Source organism: Mauremys mutica, chromosome 1 (genome assembly GCF_020497125.1).
Source record: "Mauremys mutica isolate MM-2020 ecotype Southern chromosome 1, ASM2049712v1, whole genome shotgun sequence".
NCBI classification, from domain to species: domain Eukaryota; kingdom Metazoa; phylum Chordata; order Testudines; family Geoemydidae; genus Mauremys; species Mauremys mutica.
Genome location: NC_059072.1, coordinates 239,981,743 through 239,997,264, shown reverse-complemented (window position 1 = coordinate 239,997,264; position 15,522 = coordinate 239,981,743). Strand labels below are relative to the sequence as shown.

Below are 15,522 nucleotides of genomic sequence, written 5' to 3'. Positions count from 1 at the left end.
CCTCACACTATACCCCAACATATTTTTCCATTTGTGAAGGGGGGAGGTGGTTGAGGCTTTTGGAGGTGGGGGATGTTATTTTCTTTTTCCTGTTTCCCTCCTATGTTCTCTACTTCACAAAGCAGTTTTTTGGGAAAAAAAATACATCATAGAAAAGTCATACTTTTTTTTGCTAAGTAAGAGGAACAAAGAGGTTTCCATGTTTATCTTTATTTATATCGATGTTGCCAGTTTTGAAAAGGAGTATTTGCCTTCCACAACTACCCACTCAACTTGGGATTGACAGCCATATAGGTTCTTTACTCCTCACACACTATTGTCCCCAATAATTAAGATCACACAGGCTCTATTTTGCTTGTCACACATGTAAGTTACACCATCAGTAATAACGTGCAACACAAATTGCCTTTGGTGTATTTGGACAAGTATAATTGACTAGTAAACCATTCTGTTGACGCAGAAAACCCAGCTTTCCCCCCCAAAAAAGCTAATTTATTCTGTAGTGAGAAAAACAAAAACTTGTGGTGTGAATGACAGGACTACAGAGATCTATGGGCAGATTCATTGCTGCAACTAGCAAAGGCTAAGCAGAGAAGGCATAGCGTGGATGACAAGGGGAATGAAGGATCTAAATTACTTCTGTGCTGTAAAGTGTTTTAAAGGGGCTGAACCATTACAGCAATGGGGGCAATTAAAGTACAGATGGCTTATGCTGGCCATACACAGCTCCTCCACCAAGGAAATCAAGTCTGTCTGTTACAGCTTTTTTATAGCCTCTCCACTTCAAGTATTCTAAACTACATAGTCCTTTAGATTACTATGGAAATCAAGCCTCTCCCTCTCCTACAAAATGTTATCACAAAATAAATTTAAGCTCAATTTAAGTTCCGCCTTCCTCTGAAGCACTCATTGATCAAAAGTAATCCAAGGGTGATACCAGATACTATGAACGTAAGTATTTTCAAGCCGCCGTTGCTTACAGGGAGCAGTAATGCCTTTACAGTGAAATGTGGACAGGTCACCCAACTTAAAACATATTTAGGTCTTGGCGAAAAGCTTGGTTATTTAAAAAGAAACACAAAAAACTAATACTCCCTTGCCTTTTATTTTTTAGGGTTTGATTCTTAGCTGCCATGCACCTTTTCCAATCATTTACAACATGCAAAGTATGTATAAAACAGAGTTAGAATTAGAGCATAGTCTGAGATCACTCTGCAGCAGTGATTTACTAGTAGAATGGAATTTAAATCCCTGTTTGGGACCTTTAAGCTGCTACCACAGAAAATGGCTTTACACTAGGGACCAGGTAGCTGAGAACCAAGCCAAGACAAACTCATCCAAAAAACCACCTCCAGTAGCACAGTATACTCTTTATATCAAACATGGAGAATTGAATGAGTGATGGAAGTTTGCCACCTCATGACACCATTGTGTACAGCACCTACATCTTCCATGGAAATGTCCCATCCAAGCATTTACCAGACCTAAACCTGTTTATAGAGATAATATGAATGTACCATGTTGTAATGTGCTGGTTCAAGCAGTGAAGGTATAACGTGAAACTGGAATGTTCTTATGAAGAGATGTTTGCAAAAGTTCCCCAGGAGAACCAAAGCTTCAATATAATTAGTTTCAGAGTAAGTATGTTTATTGTTTTACAGCAGAATGCCCCAATTTAAAAGAACATACTTGCTAAAGGTTCAGCTGTGCAAAATGGTACAGAGTGCTTAAGTACATGTGGAATAGACATGATTTGTTAAACAAATACGCAAACAATTTTATGGTCCTATAAGACAGGAAACTAGAGAATGATCGGAGGGCAAATATAGAAAAAACCCAACAACTTTCTTTGCCCAAACTGCTTCTGTGGACCCAGAACTACTTCCACTGATATCCCAACACTGACACAGAAAATTCAGTATGCTGAACTGTCAGTTTCAGTGTCTGCAAAAAAGGCAATCTTGAAATGGATCAGTTCCCTTGATAAGTTTCTAGCCCCATCTACCAACATGATCTGGCCCCGATAAATAAGACAACACAGGAATTTCTTGAAGGTCAATGGTCCATAATGGTAAAGTTATTCTACATGATCTGCTCAACTTGGTTTCCAATTCTAGTTAGGCTGTTTTTAAATTACTTTCTTTAATTCATCATACAGCACGAGCACAAAAGCACCACCCATGCCTCGGAGAACGTTGGACCATGCACCCTTGAAAAAAGCTTTTCCTCCTTCATCCCTGGCAATCTTCTTCCAACAGTCAATTGTTCCGGAGTACATGATGTCAGCTGTGGAGAAATGAATTTTTTTTCCCCAATTTAGATTAAGTTGCAGGTAAGAAAAATATGGAAGCAAATAATGTTATAATGGGAAAATTTCAATTTTATTAAAACCTAATTGAGACAGTAAATGGTCATGACGCTGTAATTGCTCGTGTGGCATTACCTATTTGCCATTACCCATACCACATAAAGATCAACACTGCCCTACATAAAAACAGCATCCTAAATTCAAGTACCAAAAATTCATTTGTAAATATTATAAAGTAAAAGCTAGTCTCGTGATTTTAAATGCTTATGACAATCGTTGCTTAAGACAATCGGTTTCACACTATATAAAATGTGTTGGATTAGTTCTAAGAAAATTAAAAGCTGCTCAAAAAATAAACTGAAGTTACCAGCTTTTGCACCAAGTCAAAAGCACTGGCAAGTATCATTACCATTGCTAAACTGCAGAACAAAAGTTTTAGACTAATAAATATCAAGACCTTACCTCCTTTACGTCCTGACTGCATCATCATTCGACGCCGCACTGTATCAAAAGGATAGGAGACAACACCAGCCACAGAAGTCACTGTTTGTGCAATCATCCAGCTTATCACAATGTGAGTGTTTCTGGGATCTGGGAGCATGCCTGCAATAAAGACACCATAATATAACTTTTAGTTTTATACCCACTCCCTCCTCAAACTCTCACATTATAGAAAAGCAGCTGTCATTCAAAGTTTTACAAGAGAAAGCTACTCAGTCTACCATAAGGATGGCAATGCATGAAATGCTGCACCATGACCACACTTACATCTCTCTTCCAAAGATAGTTAATATACTGTTTCAGAAATTTAGATTAAAGATAAAGTGCTTTTGTTTTTATAACTGATTAGAAAAAGTATTTTTATTAATGACTCGCCCAAGGATTTGAAATATGTTGTTTTTAAGAGTATCTTGGAAACTTTTGCAGACTGAGAAATAGAAGGGGGAAGGAGGGGAGGTCAAATATTCATAGACTTTAGAGTAAAATTTGCTGAAATAGCCCATAAAAACACTAACTTGTTTAAGTGAAATATAACCTGTATTACTGTGATAGCAGCGATATGCCTCAGTAATCCATCAAGTCAAAAAAAATTGAAGCTATTGTATCCCATTATTGGAATTTGTTTCTGCTAAAAGTGTGGTCAGCTGCTCTATCACCATATGTAGTCCACAAATACTTTGTCAATCCACAAATAGCATTCTACATTTTTAGAAGATGTAAATAGTATTTTCTCCAGTATTGTACTAAACACTGACAGGATAGCAAGATTCTACACTTAGGTCTTTAATTCTGAAAAGTAGTTTGACTAACAATAAAACAAGTAGTGGCATCACTAACTAGAAGCAGGCTGACAGTAATGGCTCCAATAAAAAAAAATTACAACAGATTTATATGAAATTATATACAAAAAGCTACATTAAAAGCTTTCATATTGCAGTCAAGCACTCAAAAGTTAGGAAATGCCCAAAATTAAGGTTGCCTGTGCAACTTTCCAGGTCCCCCTATAAGTTACCTTTTGCCGTATCATAGATTCCAAAGTAGGCAGCTCTATAGATGATGATACCCTGCACAGACACATTGAACCCTTGATATAAGCCACGTAGACCATCAGACTTGGTAATTTTGACTAGACAGTCCCCCAGACCTCTGAATTCTCTGTCGGCACCAGCTTTTCCAACGTCAGCAGCCAAACGTGTTCTTGCAAAATCCAAAGGATAGACGAAGCAGAGAGAAGTGGCACCAGCTGCACCACCAGAAGCCAGATTACCAGCAAAATACCTCCAAAATTGAGTGTGCTTGTCCACTCCTCCTAAGAACACCTGCTTATACTTATCCTTGAAAGCAAAATTGAGAGCCTGAGTGGGGAAATATCTGATGACATTTGCAAAATTTCCACGCCAAAAGGACAGAACTCCTTGCTCCTTTGGGATACGCACTACGCAATCAATGATACCCTTGTACTGTTTGTCAGCAGCAATTTGTTTACTTGCATGTTGTACCTGTAAAAAAAAAAAATTAATACATTTATTATTTTGATCACATATCCAATAAACACTACATGTGGAAATCAGTATTAGTCCATACTCATGCTAGAACAGAAGTAAGGGTCATCACTAAGTTTGAATAACTGGTCCAAACAATCATTTATCGAACTGTATACAATCCTTCACCCATCACAAGTTAACTTTACCACACGTTTTCAAAAGTGGTTGTAAATATCTATAAACCAAGTTCTTTCATAACTGGGGACTATGGACAGAGTTTTTGTACATAACACTGGAAGTCCCTCCAGGTCAACACAACTCGGTAATTAAAGAGGATGTGACTTTACATTCATAAAGAAAAACGTGCAAGGCGAACGCCATAAGGCAAATAGCTGGGCCTAGGTCCAGGGTTTAGAATTTTCTACTAGTTTATTTACAAATTCGCCGCCTGCCTCGGCTGGAGGACTGAGCCGCACCAGGGCGATGAGCTCACGCGCTGAATGTTGAACTCAAAGGTCCGAGGTGAGATTTTTAGTTTAATGTGAGCGACTAACTCCAAACAAAGGCCCCTCCCCCCAGCCGGCCCCTCTCCCTGGCAGCTCTATGGCCCCGCCGCTCATCTCCCGCCGCCGCCGCCTCGGGCCGGCGTTGTTGACTCGAGCTACGGACGGGGGCACCGGAACCGGGGCGCCGCGATCGGCCTCAGGCGCGGGCCCTGGGTCCCAACGAAGCCAGACCCGACACGCGGAGGCCGTTCCCCGGCCAACACCGCAGGGGCGCGCGGCGAGGTCACGGGTCCCGCAAACGGAGGGGGGGGGCGCGCTAAAGGAGCGCGCGCACAGCGGCCCGCGGGAGCGGTGTCCATGGCGACGGGGGCGCGCACAGGCCACGCGCCGCCAGGGCTCTGGCGACAGGCGGGGCAGGGGAGGAATCCGCCGCTGGCTGCCGAACCCCGCCCGGACGGACCAACGCCGGTGCCACCCGCCGTCACGTGACTGTCACACTACGACAGGAGTGGGACACAGCGAGCCGCCTCCACACGTACCCGCCCCCCCCCCCCGCCAGGCCCCTCCCCCTCACGCGTCGCATAGCGGAAGAACTGGCTTCCGCTCCTCCGCCCGCCCGCCCTCCATCCCTCCACGTGACCTCGAGCCGCCCCAGTAACCGGCTACTAGCACCGGCTGCGGCGAACGAGCTCCCAACCCCCGTGGTGCTGCTGCTGCGGCGGCAACGGCGCGAGACGGGCGCGCTGGGCCCAGCGCCTTGCGCCCCTTTCGTGCACGCGCGTTGCGTGAGCTCACGCGCCGCCGCCACCCCCCGCCTCCGCCCCGGCCGGCCACACGCCCTCCGGCTCCCGCGCGCCGCTGACCTGGAGCAACAGCTTGACCCGCTCGATGGGCGCCACGGCGGTTTTGCTGATGGCCGCGGCCACGCCGCCCGCCAGGAAGTCCTTGGCGAAGGAGAGGGCCTGGTCCGCCATGTTCGCGCTGAGCCGGGAGCCGCTGGGGGGGGGAAACGCCGCAGCCGCCACGCACGGACAAAAAAAGGGCAGGAGCGTCTCCGCGCATGAGCTAAACGCCCGGGCCCGCCGGCCCCGCCCCCGCTGCGCCATTGGCCGCCCGGCGGCAGAGAGGAGGAGGCGCCGCCCTGGAGTTCCGCGCGCGGGCCCCCCCTTCCGGCCGCGCCGCGCGCGCTCGCCGTGACGTGTCTGGTTCAAGCTGCCGGTGCGAGCCCTGCCCCGCCGCCGCGCGCGCGCGCTCCCCGGCCTGGGGCTGGTGACGGGAGGCAAGTCCTGGTGGACACCGGCCCCGCTCGCTCCCGCCCTAATGCAGCCCCCGCCCTGGCGCCCGGAGCCCCGCTCCGCTCCCCGCCCGGCAGGTGCCGGTTCCCGCGCCGCGTTTCTCGAGCCGCTGGGCGCCCTCCGCCGTAGTGTGACAGGCGGGGAAGGCGGGTTACCTGGGTGCTTTGCAGCTGTTTCCCCCGGCCGCCAGCTGTGCTGCTTCTCCATCGCGCCGTTCGAAGCGCTGCTGTCTCAACAGAGGGACAGCGCGGCTAGCAAAGCGCCACAACGCGCTGGCCGCTTCTAAGCTCACGTTAAAGAGGGGCTAGGAATCCTTCCTCGGTGATTTATGTAGTTCCCGTTTCTGCCAGCCTTACCCACGCTGAGCAGCCCCATGGCTTTCTGGGGCAACAGATGGAGTAGAGGAGCATTTTAATGCCCTTCCCCCCCAAAAAAACCCTCCCATTTAAGAACATAAGAACGGCTGTACCGGGTCAGACCAAAGGTCCATCTAGCCCAGTATCTGCCTACCGACAGTGGCCAATGCCAGGTGCCCCAGAGGGAGTGAATCTAACAGGCAATGATCAAGTGATCTCTCTCCTGCCATCCATCTCCATCCTCTGATGAACAGAGGCTAGGGACACCATTCTTAGCCACCATGAATTTATCCAGTCCCCTTTTAAACATTGTTATAGTCCTAGCCTTCACAACCTCCTCAGGTAAGGAGTTCCACAAGTTGACTGTGTGCTGCGTGAAGAAGAACTTCCTTTTATTTGTTTTAAACCTGCTGCCTATTAATTTCATTTGGTGACCCCTAGTTCTTGTATTATGGGAATAAGTAAATAACTTTTCCTTATCCACTTTCTCAACATCACTTATGATTTTATATACCTCTATCATGTCCCCCCTTAGTCTTCTCTTTTCCAAGCTGAAGAGACCTAGCCTCTTTAATCTTTCCTCATATGGGACCCTCTCTAAACCCCTAATCATTTTAGTTGCCCTTTTCTGAACCTTTTCTAGTGCTAGAATATCTTTTTTGAGGTGAGGAGACCACATCTGTACATAGTATTCGAGATGTGGGCGTACCATGGATTTATATAAGGGCAATAATATATTCTCAGTCTTATTCTCTATCCCCTTTTTAATGATTCCTAACATCCTGTTTGCTTTTTTGACCGCCTCTGCACACTGCGTGGACATCTTCAGAGAACTATCCACGATGACTCCAAGATCTTTTTCCTGACTCGTTGTAGCTAAATTAGCCCCCATCATGTTGTATGTATAGTTGGGGTTATTTTTTCCAATGTGCATTACTTTACATTTATCCACATTAAATTTCATTTCCCATTTTGTTGCCCAATCACTTAGTTTTATGAGATCTTTTTGAAGTTCTTCACAATCTGCTTTGGTCTTAACTATCTTGAGAAGTTTAGTATCATCTGCAAACTTGGCCACCTCACTGTTTACCCCTTTCTCCAGATCATTTATGAATAAATTGAATAGGATTGGTCCGAGGACTGACCCTTGGGGAACACCACTAGTTACCCCTCTCCATTCTGAGAATTTACCATTAATTCCTACCCTTTTGCTCCTCCTTTTGTCTTCATGACTCTTCTGCCTCAGTAGATTTGTCATTGCCCATGCCTTTCGGTGTCACCAAAGGTTAAAATATAAATTTTTAACAAAATGGCCACGAGAAACCTGAGAATCATGTTATGTATTTATTTAATAGTAGAAAAAAATGCTTCATTGAGAGACTGGTGAGGCTGCACAGTTAAATGTTAAGGTTGCATATGCAACCTTGAATCCTGTGGCACCTTATAGACTAACAGACGTTTTGCAGCATGAGCTTTCGTGGGTGAATACCCACTTCGTCGAATGCATGCTGCAAAACATCTGTTAGTCTATAAGGTGCCACAGGATTCTTTGCTGCTTTTACAGATCCAGACTAACACGGCTACCCCTCTGATATATGCAACCTTAATTCTTTGTCTTTGTGCAGGTATGTTGTGGTGCAATCTTTAATCACATTATTTAAAAAAATACAGTATACAATTTTATCTATAACATTAAATACCTGCATTAATTTAATTGTTATAAAGGCCATGTATTTACTAAATTATACTTTGCAATTGATAACCCTTTTTCTTTCTAAGATATGCAATCTAATAGTTTTGTCAGCAGCCATGTAGTATATACATTTTCTTTTCCAGCACAACTTTAGATGCAATTCTTTTGCAGCACAACTTTAGATGCAATTCAGGGGTGAGGCAGTAAACTATATATCCGATATGCTTTATCAGCAAAGTTATTCAGTTCAGAGGATGATCCAGTTGATTATGAAGCTAGGTGAGCTGTGAATATTTTCTTCAGTGCAGTTCAGAGATGAGACAGTTACCCAGAAAGCTAATTTAGGGGTTTGACCTGCAGTGAATTCTATGTGGGTGTGGTATTACTGTGGTTTTAAGAGAATGAATAGATTCTTCATGGTGTGGGAAGTAGTTGATTTTAGGTTAGGCTGATAGATTGCCTGGAGTTAAAATGCTCTGTGTATATGTTAACAATGTATCTAATAAAGACTGTTGTTAAATGACTAGCAATTGATTGTTATTAAGACTTGTGGATTACTTGAATATAAAACAACACAGTGGGTGCTACATGGCAGTAGAGATCTGCCTCCATAGAGCCCATTGCAAAACTGGGGATTTGTCTACACTTACAGTCCTGCAGTGGCACACTTACAGTCATGCTCTGCTGTAGCGCTTAGTGAAAATGCTGCCTATGCCAACGGGAGTGTTTTTCCCATCGACATAGATATTTCACTTCCCCAAGAGGCAATAGCTGGGTCAATAGGAGAAGCCCTCTCATCAACATAGCACTGTCTACACTGGGAGTTCCGACGATGTCATTGCATCGCCCTGAGCAATGTAGTTATACTGACATAACTTTGTACTGTAGACCAGGGCTGGGCCTTTACTGCAAACCTATGTACCCTGTACATGCTATCAATTCCCATGTTACTCTTTATTGTATGCTGAAAGTATATTGCAAACTTACAAGCCACACTTCTGTCTGACATTATACCTACTATTTTTAAAAGTAACATGTCAAATTAGGTTATATCTGAAAGAGATTAGACAAAAAAAGTTTATTTTTTCAGCTGTGCATTCGACAGCACTTTGTGTGTAGCTAGTTTAATTGTTTTCCCTCTAATAATTTTTACGTGTCCTTTTGTGTTGACCTTTCATACAACATGAAACAAAGAAAAACATTTTTTTAAAACCAGGAAAATGTGATTGAATAACCACAAAAATTGCAGCCCATGAAACAACTGTTAACTCATTTATGTAGTTTACTACATTTCAAAATGACAGTGCCCTTTTATTCTAAAGTGTCATATAACAAGATGCTCTATATGCATCTAAGAATGTTGAGGAAATTATATGCTATTTTAGGACCTGCTCTTGTAACTAAATTCACAGGAGCAGACTCCAGTGCCCATACAGATCTAATTGCTGCTGGATCAATACACATGCACAAGGTTGGCACATGCAACCTTTTTCAGGGAGAGCTGGGAGCTGAACCTGCATCTTGTACTTCAGAGCTAAATCCCCTAACAATTAGGATATTGCAGTGATTCTCAAACTTTTGTACTGGTGACCCCTTTCACATAGCAAGCCTCTGAATGTGACCCCCATTATAAATTAAAAACATGTTTAAATATATTTAACAACATTATAAATGCTGGATGCAAAGCAGGGTCTGGGTTGGGGGCTGACAGCTCACGACCCCCCCTGTAATAACCTTGTGACCCCCCTCAGGGAACCTACACATACTTTAACTAGAAAGTTCATCCTGGACAATGAACCCTTTTCCAGTGAAAATTTAATTGAAACTGATACATACCCATGAAAAGTTTTGGTTTCATCAAATTGGGCATTTTCCACCCAACCCTTCTTCCCGACTGAAAAAAGGAAAACAAAACCCCACTCTGATGCTTAAGCATGCAACTTTGTCTTCTAATATGATGTTTTGTATGGAATTTATTAGGTTTTTAAAATGAAAATATGGTGGGGGGAATACATATTTAAACAACTTCAATTTCTAGGACTTAAAAGTTGTGCTGACTTGTAAAAATTGGAGAATAGCATATGTCAATTCTATGATTTGGAACTGTTTAGCTAGACACAACTGAATGTCCTGTTCTGTGCACCTTAGGAGATCAGATGCATCAGATTGGGGCTCCAACCTCCTGCAAACCTTACAAAGGTCATACCATTTAATGTTTTTTATCAGCATGTTTCTATATATTTTTCACCCTTCACTGTTTCAGTATATTTGTCTCTAGAGCTATCACTTTCTTATTCCCTTTTTTTATCTTTATTTTTTTCTTTTTCCTTTTCCCATTTTGTCATACTTTTTATCATTCTCATTCTCCCCCTTTCACTTCTGACCCTGGGATCTCTTTCGCCTGTATTTCTGCACCTTCTTTACTCCTCTCCCAGTGTTGGTTCAAGTCATTTGGGGGGGGGGGGTGTCTTTGATAGCCTGATTGCCTCCACCTCCCCACTTTGAAGACCTAAGATTCACTATGTGACCTTCCTTTACCTGTTACACTGGCATATTTGGAGGTGGGATAAAGTTTAGGTTCATGGAAGGCTTTGGGAGCAACGGGGAATATGTACAGAACTGGCATGTTATGTTTTTGGAGAGAATTAGGGAAATAATGGCTAAGTGGGTTCTTGTTAAATGGGGAGGGGGATGGTGGTGATGGTGGATTTGAGATGTTCCCAAGATAACACTGATAAAGGAGGAGCCATCATAGCCTTGGATTTGCAGGCCTTGGACCTCGAGATGCAGAAGGTAGTCCATGATTAACTGCAGCGAGGCCTTCTCGGGCCAAATACCTTTAGCCAAGGTCTAGCATGTAAACCGCTTCCATTTGGCCTGGTAGGTCGCTGTGGTGGAGGGTTTTCTGCTGCCCAACAGAACCCGTTGGACGCTGGCCAGCACTCCTGCTCCTCCACGTTTAACCATGCAGTAGCCAAGCCATCAGGTGCAGCGTTGCCAGGTTCTGATGCAGATGACTACTGTGGTTCTGGGACAGCAGATCTAGGCGGAGCGGCAGCTGTAATAGGGTGGCCCTGGAAGGCTGAACCAGTCTGAACACAGACTGAACCAGTGCTGGAGTGCAGGGCCAGATTAACCTTTTGTGGGCCTGGCGCAAAACATATTAGTGTGTCCCCATGGAGGCAGTGGAGCATGGTGCAGGGAGGTCAGTCCCCAGAGCAAGGGGCCAGCCAGGGGCAATGCGGCATGGCTTGGCAGGGGCGGCCCCGCTCCACCCAAAGCAAGGGCACTATTTACAAACCGGCAGTAGCCAGACACAGCTCCACTAATTAGCTGCACGGCCCTCGATGTACTCTTATGCAGCCATCCAGGCACGCACCTTGGATGGAACACAGGTCGCAGACCCCCTTTTGCTTTCAGGATGAGGAAATAACTAACACTTAATGGCTAACTAAATACCTAAATATGAGAAACTGCAGAATTGGAATTAATTTGCAAACTGGACACCATTAAATTAGGCTTGAATAAAGACTGGGAGTGGATGGGTCATTACACAAAGTAAAAACTACTTCCCCATGCTAATTTTTCCCCTACTGTTACTCACATCTTGTCAACTGTTTGAAATGGGCCATCCTGATCATCACTACAAAAGTTTTCTCCTGCTGATAATAGCCTACCTTTATTGATTAGTCTCATTAGAGTTGGTATAGCAATCCCCATTTTTTCATGTTCTCTGTATACATATATCTTCCTACTGTATTTTCCATGCATGTATCTGATGAAGTGGGGTTTAGCCCGCGAAAGCTTATGCCCAAATACATTTGTTAGTCTCTAAGGTGCCACAAGGACTCGTTCTTTTTGTAAATACCCAAGAACTATATACAAAGACAGACAATGAGCTCTTAAGAAGCGTTAACACTCTTGCGATGCAAGAGAAAGCGCTTTGACCAATCGTCACAGGCGGTAAGAAGAAACTGACAGGGCGTATAGCCAGCGGTGCCTAATAGACTGATGCATGTGCATGGAACTCCAGAGGGTGCCACTGCTGACCCTATGGATACTGCTAAAGCAAAAAATCTCTGATGACTGTGCACGTGGGCGCAAACACCTAGAATGGAATCAACACAAGCAAGGACTTGAAGAACATGGAGAGCTGCACTAACATCCAAGGGAGAGAGTTGGTGGGGAATGGCAGCATGTTCTGGTCTAGAAATAAGGCCAGGAGCCTACATACCCACAACACAAGAAACAAAGTAGTTCATTAGCAATGCCAAAATTATTGTACGACTGTTGATGTGTCTTCTGATTATGGGGTAACTTTAAAAAGTACTAGCAATTCAATGCAGCCAGAGCATTACTGCTGCCAAGTGGAGAGAGTAGCTTCTGGCATTTTACTTACATTTAGGAATACATATAATCTCTCTCAATTATTGAAGTAGTTTCAGAAAGCTCCCAAAGTCACATATCTCTTTCATAAGCTGCTGATGGGAAACCAATCCTATAATAAAAATCAGATGTGATTGCTGATGAGTTCTGGTTTTTATTGCCAAATACAATTTCTTTATTTCTTAATGCAGAAGACAACATCTAACACAGTTCTTGTCAGTTTAATTTCTACATTTGTGAAGCCATGATGGTCCAGTAAACATCTATATTTGGAGCCATTCCTCTCCTTTCCCTCTTTCTGGACAAGCATGTTCAAGGACTGCAGTAAACCTGTGCTCCTTCTTTTCTTCTCATCATCCAACACCATTTCAGCCCGCAAAATGCCACAACCTAATTTAAAACAAACAAAAAATACCATAATACTAATCTACGATCAGATTTAAAAAAATTACATCTGCCATATAAAATGCATAAGTTATAATACTAGTGGTCTAATTTTGCATTTCAGATGTACTCTCAAGTTACTAGACCAAAATCACTATATACATACTGTATACATTAGCTCCTTGTAGAGAAAACAATTTCACTTCCTTTCACAAGATGCAGGGGACAACTACTATGGGCTAGATCAGCTCAGTTTCTGTGAGAGGGGGACTCAGATCTGGTGGACCTAGGGTGGGGTGTGTTTGTGCGGAAGAAATAGGGGTAAGGCCACTTCAGTGTCACTCACTGTCCATATCTTCTCTTAAACCTGTTGTTTACATTTATATTGCAGTAATCTTCAGAGGACAACTGGAGGACTAAGGATGGGGGAGTGTAGCAGGGTGGACCCTGCTCCGGGGTTTTAAGGGGTTAAAAGTGGCCTGACAGAGCTGAGCTGATTGGGGAAGTGGCTGCAGCTGGGGGCCACGCCCCAAACTGAGGAGCAGGGCCTTATAAAAGGCAGGGAAGCTAGGAGCCCAGACAGTCTCTCTTCTGCCTTCAGAGAGAGATGGGCCTAGTTGCTGGGAAAGAGAGACCAGGTACCTGAGTGCAGCAGGGCTGGGGAAGGCTGAGGAGCCGGGGAGCTCCAGCCTAGAAAGCCCCAGGCTGCGGCCTAGGAGTGGGCTGATAGGTACTGTGGGTTGCAGAGGGCAGCCCAGGGGTAGGACAAAGCAGCAGGTCCAAACCCTCCTTGCCAGGGATGAGTTGGCTGAGACTGCAGTCTGCCCCAGAGTGTGGGGCTAGACAATGACTGGCAGTAGCCATACACTGAGGCAAGGTAGAGATAGAGGGTGAGGGTTACCTAAGGAGGGGAGATCCAGAGAGACGGGGGTTATTGCCAGGGGGCAGCACCCCAGAGAAAGGGGCACCGGGTCCAGGGAGGGACACGGGGGCCAGACGAACAGGTGGATCACTGGCCTGCAGAGGGCGCTCCGGCGCTGGACGGAGCTAATTCCATGAGTCACCAGCAGGAGGCGCCGCAGGGGTGAGTACCGCCCTGTTACAGGGAGCATTGTGCTAGGCACTGTCCAAACATAGAAAGTGATAATCCTACAGAAGCCCCGCCACAACTCTTCCGCGGGGATAGAGTTCTTTGCGACGAGGAAGGCCCAGGTATGAGAATAGAGGGAAGAGACTATGGTGATGCTATTTTCCAGTGCATCTTCCTGCCTCTTCCACCCAGTAGGGAATATCAGAGTAAGATAATGCTGACCAAATGAACATTATTGTACTTGCTCTTCTCCATTGCCCTGGGCAGTCATTTACATCAGTGCAAAGTGGGTGTAAAATGCTAACAAATCAGACCAACAGGTAACATTTTACACTCATTTTGTACTGATATAAATGCCTGCACAAGGTGCAGGACAACAGTGAATCGAATCCCATATCTATGTTCTGCCCCTTGCGACGATTACCTCAGAGGCACTCATGACAGTATGGCTCCTACTGGCAGGTGAGAAGCTTTGAGAGGCATATAGCCCAGGGCTCTGATGTATACATTTAGGGGACCCAATCCCCTTTCTGTCAGGGGTTGAGCTTGCTGCTGGAGTTCAATAAATAATACAATAAATTAGCTGAAGACATGCAATTCCTTTTGGCTGAGAATGGATAAAGCCCTGTCCCAAACCCTGCCTTACAGAGTGTACATAGAGCATACCAAATTCTCACCAGCAGAGAATTTAGCTGTATATAACTGAGGCAGATTTACACCTTCTGAAATACGTGAGTGCTCATTTGGACATACAGCCAGAATACATACAGATTCTGTATTAGAATGTTTTTCCCTCCCATCCCAGCAACTGTCCTCCACCTGCACAGGCAGAACTGCTGCTCCTGATCACACTGCAAGGGTTGCTATGTGGAGCAAAGCAAGGCTGGCACTTCTAGGCCACTGAGCCAGCCTTGTATTAAAACAGCTGAAGGGGCCTCCTGGACACTTTGCAAGGAAACCATGAATAGCAAGGCAACTAATATCCTACAGCAAATCACTCAAACACTGGGGACATCTGAATGCCATGAACACAACGTGGACAAAACATATGCAGAGGAATCAAACCCTGCCAGTCTGGGAAAGATGCCCATATACCTACAGAGAGCAAGTTATGATTAGCATAGAAAAGAAAAAAACAAAACTACAGGTAAGGAGTATTTTACAGTAGGAACGAAGATCCTTCTCGAGAAAGGCTTAGATAGGGTTCAAGGCTTAACTTGGGTTCAAGGTTTGTCACCCTTATCCTTATAGCAGCGGAAAATACTAAATGAGACTCTTTGATCTCTTAGCAGAAGGTCAGGAGGAAATGATTGTAATGGTCTTTGCATTAGCCCAATTCTACACCAGTGTAACTCAAATGAAATTAATGAAGTTACATTGCTATAAAACAGGAGCAACGCAGCAGTGAATCAGGCATTGTATGTTTGGAAAGCTGCAGAGAGAAATCAGAGGTAGAAACATAGGACAGCCCTATAAAAATTAATTTTAAAACTTCTTGCAGCAAGGCAGCAATAATACA

At 44.6% G+C, this 15,522-nt stretch overlaps 2 protein-coding genes across 3 annotated transcripts in view; both read right to left on the bottom strand.

Annotated features, from left to right (window-relative positions):
* Positions 1-1,626: 1,626 nt before the first annotated feature.
* SLC25A6 (solute carrier family 25 member 6) lies at positions 1,627-5,841 on the bottom strand. Its single transcript, XM_045004542.1, has 4 exons — positions 5,663-5,841; positions 3,822-4,308; positions 2,771-2,911; positions 1,627-2,286 (listed from the first exon to the last, which is right to left on the bottom strand). Exons 1-4 carry the CDS (start codon positions 5,771-5,773, stop codon positions 2,129-2,131), a joined length of 897 nt encoding a protein of 298 aa, XP_044860477.1. The 5' UTR covers positions 5,774-5,841; the 3' UTR covers positions 1,627-2,128.
* Positions 5,842-12,650: 6,809 nt separating this feature from the next.
* The window catches only part of ASMTL (acetylserotonin O-methyltransferase like), a 53,766-nt gene continuing 50,894 nt past the window's right edge, over positions 12,651-15,522 (bottom strand). For both annotated transcript variants that reach the window (XM_045004470.1, XM_045004477.1), the window contains one exon: positions 12,651-12,919. The gene's annotated coding sequence lies outside the window, so the exon portion shown is untranslated. The remainder of the gene's footprint in view (positions 12,920-15,522) is intronic.